The 10,142-nt window shown below is 35.9% G+C and overlaps 1 protein-coding gene across 1 annotated transcript; it reads left to right on the forward strand.

The window, feature by feature from the left end:
* Positions 1-8,486: 8,486 nt before the first annotated feature.
* LOC131407833 (olfactory receptor 8B12-like) lies at positions 8,487-9,422 on the forward strand. Its single transcript, XM_058544437.1, has one exon. The coding sequence runs from the start codon at positions 8,490-8,492 to the stop codon at positions 9,420-9,422; it is 933 nt and encodes a 310-aa protein (XP_058400420.1). The 5' UTR covers positions 8,487-8,489.
* The last annotated feature ends 720 nt before the right edge of the window (positions 9,423-10,142 follow it).

Consider the following 10,142-nt stretch of genomic DNA (forward strand, 5'->3'; position numbering starts at 1 on the left):
ACAGAGGTGGATAAGCAAGCAGAAGTGCACACACATGAACATAGTGATTGGTGCAGAGATTGTAGTTGGACTTGACAAGAACCTGGGTTCCTGCCTTTGTGGTATGATTTCATAAACTTCTCATGAGAAGCTCTGATAAAAAACATAGCCTACCCACTTGTTCACTGAGGCTTGAGTTTCTCCAAACAGAGAATTTTTTCCCTTGGGCTAAAAACCCCCATAAATGCCCTGTGAAAAGATTTGGTGTATAGGTGGCCATACACCAGCTCAATTAGTCCATGTACAAAGGAGTTTATCAGATCCTTTCCTGTGAGCTGATTTGAAAATTAACGGAATTTAGAGTAGCTGGTGCTGACTATTTAAAGACCAGAAATGTATATGGGCAGTGACCTTCATTGTGTGACTTCTGATTTTATAAAAAGCACAGAAAGGTCTTTTGGTCTCTCTAACTTGTCACCAAGTACAAAATTTCCTCCATGAGAGCCAGTGCTTATGGTGGAGCTATTGTCTGAAGCACAGGAGAATAATGCATTGCCTGGGAGGAGTGATACATTAAGAACATTCACCCATTGGTCCATTAGAGGAGCTGATATTAAGAGCACAACTCTGATCATAGTCTTCCAAGTCTTTGCTCAAATGTAATCTTCACAAAGAGACCTAATCTACCATCCTATTTAAACATGGAAACACAACCCTTTGGTTTGTTTTTTATAGCTCTTTTTATCTTCTAAAATATTACATGTTATTTTTTTTATTTATTGTCTGTCTTCTCCCTACTAGAGTAAAAGCTCAATGAGGGCGGGGACTTTGTTTTGTGTAGAGCTTTATCTGTAGTCTCTAGAACAGTGCCAGATACATAGTTTCTTAATTAATATTGAGAATGAATCAATGAATGTCACTCTGTCATTCAAAGACTCTTAGAGGTTACTCATTGGGTAACAAATTGCCTTTAGATTTAGCATTGTAGACTACCCCATAGTGTGTTCCTGGTGTACTCTTCCAGACTAATTCCTTGTGTCTTTTCAAGATTCACGCAGGTTGTTGCACATATCAATAGTCTGCCCTATTTTGTTGCTGAGTTATATTCCATTGTGTGAATGTATCATGGCTTATTTATGTCTTTTCCTGTTGATCCTTATTTGGGTCATTTCCCATTAAGGGAAATGTTTGGCTGTTATGAATAAAGTTGCTGTGAACATTTGTGTAGGAGACATTTTTTGGACATATGCATTAATTTTGGGGGGTATAAGACTAGGAGTGGAATTGCTGGGTCACCAAGTAGGTGTATGTTTCATTTATGAGATACTGCCGCTTTTACAAATAGTTGTACCATTTTACATTCCCACTAGCAATACAAGAGCATTTTATTTGCTCCATATTCTTGCCAACATTTGGTATTGTCAGTCTTTGAAATGTTAGGTATTGTAATGGACATGTAGTGATAGTTTATTTGTGGTTTTAGTTTGCATTTCTCTAATAAGTAATGCTTTGTTCAACTTTCCATAAGCTTATTGTCTATTTGAATATCTTCTGAAGTATCTGTTAAATCTTTGTCCCATTAATATATATTTTTTAGTCTTTTATTAATTTATTTGCAGGAGTTTTTATATATTGTGATATGAATCCTGTGACAGATACATGTATTGTGAATATTTTCTCCCTATCTGTGGTTTGCCTTTATACATTCTAAATTATGTATTTCAAAGACCAGATGTTTAAATTTTGATCTAATCAAATTTATGGTATTTCTATTTTATAGTTAATATCCTTTTTGTCTAAGAAATCATCCTTATTCTAAGGTCTTTTTTTATCTACTTTCTTAGCAACTTTCAAATATACAATACAGTATTATTAACTATAGTCACAAAGCTGTACATTACATCCTCATGAATTATTTATTTTATAATTGGATGTTCGTACCATTTGATCACTTTGACCCAATCGCCCACACCACACCTCCCACCTCTGGCAACCACCAATCTATTTTCTTTATCTATGAGCTAGTTTTTTCTTTCTTTTTTTTTAGCTTCCACTTATAAGTGAGATGATATGATATTTGGCTTTCTTTCTCTGACATTTCATTTAGCATAATGCCTTTAAGGTCCATCTATGTTGTCGCAAATGCAAGATTTCCTTCTTTTTTATGGCTGATAATATTCCACAGTGTATTTATGCCACATTTTCTTTATCCATTGATAGAAACTTAGGTTGCTTCCATGTCTTGGCTATTGTAAATAATGAGGCAATGAACATGGGAGTGCAGATATCTTTTCAAATTAGTGTTGAAGATATTCTATTTTCTTCTATAGGCTTAACTTTTATATTTAAGACTCTGATCCATCATGAATTAATTGTATATGGTGTGAGATAGGAGTCAAGGATCATTTTTCTTTATATATAGATATCTAGTTGTTTCAGAATCATTCATTGAAAAGAACTTTCTTTCCCCACTGAATTGCTTTCGCACCTTGTGAAAAAAATCAAAGTGACCCTATACATGTGGGTCTAATTCTGGACACTCTGCTCTTTTTTTTTTCTTTTTGTGAGGAAGATCAGCCCTGAGCTAACATCCATGCCCATCCTCCTCTTTTTGCTGAGGAAGACCAGCCCTGAGTTAACATCTGTTGCCAATCCTCCTCCTTTTTTTCCCTTTTTCTCCCCAAAGCCCCAGTAGATAGTTGTATGTTATAGTTGCACATCCTTCCAGTTGCTGTATGTGGGATGCCACCTCAGCGTGGCCAGACAAGCGTGCGTGGGTGCGCGCCCGGGATCCAAACCGGGGCTGCCAGTAGCGGAGCGCACACACAACCGCTAAGCCACCGGTTGGCCCTACTCTGCTCTTTTAATCTAGTTACCTGTCCTTACTTCACTACTACACTGTTTTAATTTCTGTAATTTTATATCATCTTTGGAGTCAGGTGTTTAATACTCTAATGTTCTTTTTCAAAGCTGTTTTTATTATTCAGGTCCTTTACATTTCTATACAAATTTAAGAATCATCTTGTCAATTTCTACCAACGTCTGCTGGTATTTTGACAGGTATTGAATTGTATTCATAGAGTAATTAAGATAGACTTAACAATTTGACAGTACTTAGTTTTCCAGTCCATGAACATGATGTATCTTTCCATTTATTTGTATTTTCTTAAATATTGTTCAGTCATATTTTTTAGTTTTCAACATAGAGGTCATACACAAATTTTGTTAAATGAATTCCTAGATATTTCATTTTTTTGTTGCTAGTATAAATAATATTTTAGTTTCATTTTGTAACTATTTTTGTCTAGTATGTAGAAATAATTAATTTTCATTGTGCATTCCATGTATATGTACTTCATTGTGTATTCCAATATTGTGTATTCCATGAACATATTAATTTACTTTTAAATTCTAGTAACTTTTTTATAGATTTATTTGTATTTTCTATGTACAATTATGTCATCTGTAATAAAGATTTTTTTAATCTTCCATTTCATTCTTTAGGTCTCTTTATGCAAACAAAACAGGGAGAACAACCTTATACCGGGAATCTTATCGATGAGGATTTAGTCTGAGAGCACTAAGCAGCTGGAAATTTAGTTAGGGGCAGTATCAGAGAGGTGTGAATGGAGGGCAGAGGCAGTAAATGGGAATTTTGAGTTATATGCTTGACATTTTGACTGATACATTGTAGAGACTGAATTATGTTATTCTTCTTTGAGAGTGTTGAGAAACTCAACACTTTTTATTATTAAATTGGCTAGAACCTGCCATACAATGTTGACTAGAACTTGAAATGGACATTCTTGACCTGTTATTGACCTTAGGATGAAAATATTTCGTATTTCACTGTTGAGTATGGTGTTAGCTATAGATTTTTCATACACATCCTTTATCATATTTAGGATGTTCCTTTCTATTCCTACTTTGTTGAGAGTTTTTATCATGAGTAGGTATTGTTTTTTCTCAAATACTCTTTCTGCATCTATTGAGATGATTATATGGTTGGATTCTCTTATTCCATTAATGTGGTGAATAATATTGATTGATATTGCAAATGTTAATCTATATTTGTTCCTCTTTTGCTACCATCTCTTGGGTTATTTGAGTTTTTTTAAAATTCTATTTTAGGTCTTTCATTGGGATTTTAGTTATAACTCTCCACATTATTTTTATTGTATTATTTATTTTATTTTTAATATTATTGTATATGTTTTTTAGTGCTGTCATTTTATATATTTTAATTCTACATATGTTATAAATTCACCATATGTTTTTTGTTTATTGCTTTAAATTGTCAAAGTAATTTGAACTTCTCAAGAAATTTAAAGAAATTAAAAAAATAGCCTTTTATGTGCACCCACATATTTCCCATTTACAGTGTTCTGCATTTCTTCCTGCAGATCTGAGCTTGCATCTGGAACCATGTACTCCTCCTCCTTCTTATTTTTTGTCATAGGTTTATTGGTGACAAAATTTTTCACCTTTGTTTGCCTGAAATTTTCTTTCTCTCTTTTTTGATGGGTATTTTTGCCAGATACAGAATTCTAGATTCACAGTTTTTTCTTTCAGTGTTTTAAAGATGTCATTTCTTTGTCTCTTGACTTCCATTTTTTAATAACAAGCCAGTTATCATTATTATTTTTACTCCTTTTAAAGGAATGTGCCCTTTTTCTTCTGTTTGCTTTTATGCTTTTTTTATTTATCTTTGTTTTTCAGCACTTGGTATATTTTGAATTTATATTGCTTGTGGTTTCCTAAACTTTTTGTGGTGTGGGTTCATATATTTCATCAAATTAGGAAAATTTTTACCTATTATCTTTTAAAATATTTTCCACCCCAATTTTCACTCAATTCACCATTGAAACCCTGATAACACATATATATGTTGTACCATTTAGCATTGTCCTAAAGATTTTGGTTACTATGTTCTTTTTAATTATTTTTTTCTATCTTTATTTCAGTATGGATCATTTCTGTTGATCTGTTTTTGCTTTCATTGATTCTTTGGGTGTGCCCAGTCTGCTATTTAGCCAACCCAATGAATTCTTTATTTCCAATATTATATTTCTCAGTTTTTATTTGTTAAAAAATTTTGTTATTGTTATTATTTCTATCTTTCTGTTGGAATTTGCCATCTCTTACTAAATTTTCTCTTTTTAATCTGTATTTAAATACATAATTATAGTAGTAATTTCAATTTTTTTGTTTGCTAATTACGACATCTGTGTCTCATGTGGATCTTATTTTATTCAATATATTTTTTGCTTCTTGATTGTGGATCCTATTTTCGTCTTCTTTGTATTTCTAGTAATTTTGATTTTATGATGCTGGACATTGTGAATATATTGTAGAGACAGTGGTTATGTAATTCTTTTTACAGAGTATGAAATTTTGTACTGGGATGCCTTTAATTTACCAGCAGATCACCTTGATCCTGTTGAGACTTTGTTGAGACCTGTTGAGACTTGCTATGATGGGACTATTTCAGTTTTGCCCTAGAGAAATCTAACATCTCCCTAGTACTGTGCATCCTCTGGATTCTCTGTTCAGTATTAGTCCTGCAACAACTGTAATCTTCTAGATCTATGGAGTCTTGCCATGCACATACAAAATTGAGGATCCAACTAAGAACACATGGGAGTCCTCCATGCAGATGCCTGAGGGTCCTTTCTTTGGCTTCTTCCTCTCCATACCTTGCCTCACAAATGCCAGCTGTCTTAGCATCCTTGAACATTGGTCATTCTTTATTCCACTAGTAGAAACTGCTGTCATTTGCTTGGGTTCCACTTCACTCATCTTGGTTTGGAAATTGCCCTTAGGGAATAAGGTTGAATGTGGTAATCACTTCATTTCCTTGCTTTCTCTCAAGAATTTCATCCCTGTGCTGTCCGCTTCCCGAAGCATGCAAATAGTTGCTTTATATATATTTTCCAGTCTTATAGTTGTTTATGGTCGAGTAAGTGTGAAACTAACTACTTTTTTACATGTGAAATCAAATGTCTCATTGCTTAATTTTTAATGATTTATTCTTTGCATTCCAGCCAAGCTGAAGGCCCTATGGGGTCATGGACTAGGAGAGATTGGAAACCTGGAGAGTTAAACTAGATCTGATCAGTGACCCTGGACAAGTAGCTTTACTTCTTCGTATTTCCTTATAGTCTCTGTCTGTAAGATAAGGGTAAATATTAGTTCTCTGGATCCATAAGTTGTTGGCATTGGAATCACTTGCATTAAAAAAAACACAGCTACCATATTCATACCCATAGAGATTCTAATTCAGAACATCTGAGTGAAGCCCAGAATTTCTTTTTAGTAAACATTCTAGGTAATTGTGATGCTCAGCTATGGGATATATTGTTTGGGATATATTGGATTTTATAATCTCCTGAGTCTTTTTAGGTCTAAAAATCTACGAGTTGGTAAGCTTAATTTTAAAGAAAGTAAATAAAGATCTCAGAGATCGAGACATAGGATAGACAATTTTTATCAAGGCAGAGGTTGGTGTTGGGAAGTAGAAGGCAGAAAAAGGCAAAAGCAAACCAAAGAGCAAGAACAAACTTGGATGGGTCCCTGCACTGAGAATCTGATCTGCTAGGATTCAATTTGAGAGCACTGAGAAACTAGTAAGTCAGTTGAGAGAAGTGTTTGAAGAAAAGTGGCTGTAAGGCAGTGACAGTAAAGGGAATTTGACTAGTTAGTAATTTAGAGAAAGGCTGTTCTTGACAGAGGTTGACAGCAGTTACCTGATAGGGATTCTTGTTATCATTTAACCTAAACTCCGTGAGAAGACAGAGGAGGGGAATCAGAGAACTCTCCTTTCTTGTCTGAGCTGGAAGTAGAGCAATTAATTCCTGGAATGAACTAAAATATGAATAAATTCTTGAATGTTCTATCCTAAATTATAATAGATGGCCCTGTGTATTAATCTTCCTTGATCTAATCACTTATTATTTTTATTACAGTCATTGCATATTTATTTGTTAATTTTCAGGAGATTGCCCAATCCAATGGGCAAGGACCTTGCTTTATGGATTTCACTAGCTCTCATTGGGGAACGTTTAGTCTAGTGAATATGATTTGGGGGACTGAAGTGAGACAGACCTAGGCATGTGGGCTCTGAAACATATTGTCACTGTGAGCAACTTACCTTGAAATGGATATCATTATTGAGAGAATAAATAAATATATATTTGTATGGTACTTTGGATCTTGGCAGCCAGAATTCAGTATGAATGTGTGTGTGAGGTACAGTATTGGGTATTCAAGAAATGGTAATGATAATATTATTTTTCACAATGATTTTTCCTTTAAAGTGCTGGATAAATGTTATGTAGAAGAAGGAATTGTCTTTAAAAGCCAAGTCAAGCAATATCAAAGGTATAAACAAACATTTCGTCTTCCTTAGGGAAAGTAATCTCTGAGTAAAAGGTCTTGAGGGAGACTCTGTCTTACTAATTAGGACGCTGAGATCTGTAACCCAGAATAAACCACTTTAAACTCCTGTTATCCACTGGTCAGGAAAAGACACTGTATCTTCTCTAGAACTGGAGGGGCTTTTGGGCAAAGCAACAATTGGAAATCATGTTCTTCTGTGCAGAAGATGTTACTAGGTAAATTAAAAGTTCTCATCACTGGACTTTGAGGAAAGAGTTCTGAGCTCAAAGTGGTATTATCTATTCACTACAGTCACTTTCCTTCCCAGGACACTGTGGACAACAGGCAGAAGAGTATAGCATTACGGCTGTAAACTAAAGGAAAGTGAGTGTCTGCCTGACCCTGGTCAGTCACATAACATCATTGTTACAAGTGCAAACCATGAGAGTCAGACTGCCTAAGTTCACCCTCTGGCTGTACCTCACTAGTTTTGGGACTTTGGGTTAGTTTCTTAACTCAGTTATTTCATCTGCAGAATGTGGATTATAATATTAATTATCATATAGCTCTTAGTATACAGCCTCTCATAGTAACCACTTAAATAAGTGTTAGCTTAAAAAATTATCATTAAATCTATAGCCACTTGAGCCAAGAGATCTTGGAAATATGTAACCTCACTTTCTTGATCTAACAGCAGTGACCAAGAGGTGGGAGCTCTGAGCAGAGTCAGAGTGTCTTCTGCCAATCGGAAGTCTCTCCAGGGAAGAGACCCAGGTTTCAGGAACTGAAGCAGAGGCAAGAGAGAGGACGTAGAAAATGGATTGACCAAAAAATCTAAAAGACATCTATCTTATGTTTGGTATCCTTTTTACTAGAGCACCAGTTCTCACTCTGGAGGCAAACTTTAGCATCATATTGTTCTCTGGAAGTGAAAGTCACTTGGGCTAGAAGATAAATCCATAGCAAACAGTAACAACCTTCCTAACATACCAAAGTTCAAATATCTCTCTGTGAATTTATTCGCAAGAATGGGGTTGATACAGGGATGGTGGTGGTGGTGTTTGTTTCTTTCTTATTGGTTTTCCTTTCTTGTCCCCCCAGACGGCTCCTCCCCTATCCATCCCCAGAGGAGTATGGCAGCTGAGAATTCTTCTGTGACAGAGTTCATCCTTGCAGGCTTAACAGAGAAGGCAGGACTCCAGATACCTCTCTTCCTCCTGTTTCTAGGTTTCTACATGGTCACTGTGGTGGGGAACCTGGGCCTGATAATGCTGATTGGGTTGAACTCTCACCTGCACACCCCCATGTACTTTTTCCTCTTCAACCTCTCCTTAATAGACTTCTGTTACTCCACCACCATCACCCCCAAAATGCTGAAGAGTTTTGTCTCTAAGCAGAATATTATCTTACATTCAGCGTGTATGACTCAACTCTTTTTCTTCGCATTTTTTGTCATCTCTGAGTCCTTCATCCTGTCAGCAATGGCATACGACCGCTATGTTGCCATCTGTAAACCATTGGTGTACACAGTCACCATGTCTCCTCAGGTCTGTTTATTCCTCTTGTTGAGTGTGTATGTGATGGGGTTTTCAGGGGCCATGGCCCACACGGGAAGCATAGCAAGTCTGAACTTCTGTGCCAACAACCTTGTCAATCATTTCATGTGTGATATCTTTCCTCTCCTTGAGCTCTCCTGCAACAGCAGTTATGTGAATGAGCTGGTGGTCTTTGTAGTTGTTTCCATAGGCATTGGAATGCCCATTGTCACCATCTTTATCTCTTATGCTCTAATCCTCATAAGCATTCTCCACATTCCCTCCACTGAGGGCAGGGCCAAAGCTTTCAGTACATGTGGCTCCCACATAATAGTGGTTTCTCTTTTCTTTGGTTCTGGGGCTTTCATGTATCTCAGACCACCTTCTGTTTTGCCCCTTGAGCAAGGGAAAGTGTCCTCCCTGTTCTATACCATTGTGGTGCCCATGTTAAACCCATTGATCTATAGTTTGAGGAACAAGGATGTCAAAATTGCTCTGAGGAAAACCTTAGGAAGAAAAATATTTTCTTGAGAAATGAGTAGTATTTGAGAAAGAAGATACAACGCATTGTTTATTAGTGTGTATGTTTTCAATGCGGCATCCAAGTTCCGGCTTTTTTTTCTCTCCTATACAGAGAGAGAATTTTAAGTCTCTACATTTGCGTGAGTGTTTAGTGCAGATCTATTCTCCTTGTCCCTCAACCCACGTCTACTATTTCAAGATTTCTTTATTTTATGCAAACTATTGATACAATCATAGACTTATCATGATTGATAATCATTTAATCTTGCCTGCACCTAACAAATAATTTAATCTAACTTTCTCGTTTAATGGACTTTTGGAATTTAGAAATATTACATATTTTGGCCAAGTCCACACAACTACCTGGTGCCTCAACTGGGACTGGAATCCCTGTCCTTGAATTTCTATCTGCTTTTTTCATGCCATGTTTTTTTCCTTCATTGCTGACCTTTCAGTTTTCATTTTAAAAGTATGGTCCCTTATCATATTCATAATAATTTAATGCATCTTCTCAATTAAAAATTTTTGAATATTATACTTTTTTCAAGAGTGTCAGAGGTGAAAATTTACTTACGTTGGTCTTGGTCAAATGACAAGAGAGACATGTCAAGATTGTGGGGTGTGGGTGGCCAGTATGGAGGTCCCAATGGCAGGTAAAGCTTGGTAATTCCTGAGGTCCTGTGTGGAACCCTAGGGAATCAGCCTAGTTAGTTAGGACTTCTGTAGCTT

The sequence above is a fragment of the Diceros bicornis genome, chromosome 7, assembly GCF_020826845.1.
Source record: "Diceros bicornis minor isolate mBicDic1 chromosome 7, mDicBic1.mat.cur, whole genome shotgun sequence".
NCBI lineage: Eukaryota > Metazoa > Chordata > Mammalia > Perissodactyla > Rhinocerotidae > Diceros > Diceros bicornis.

What these genes read in the sequence shown, in the direction of transcription:
- LOC131407833 (XM_058544437.1), top strand. Translation starts at nt 8,490, where the DNA reads ATGGCAGCTGAGAATTCTTCTGTGACAGAGTTCATCCTTGCAGGCTTA.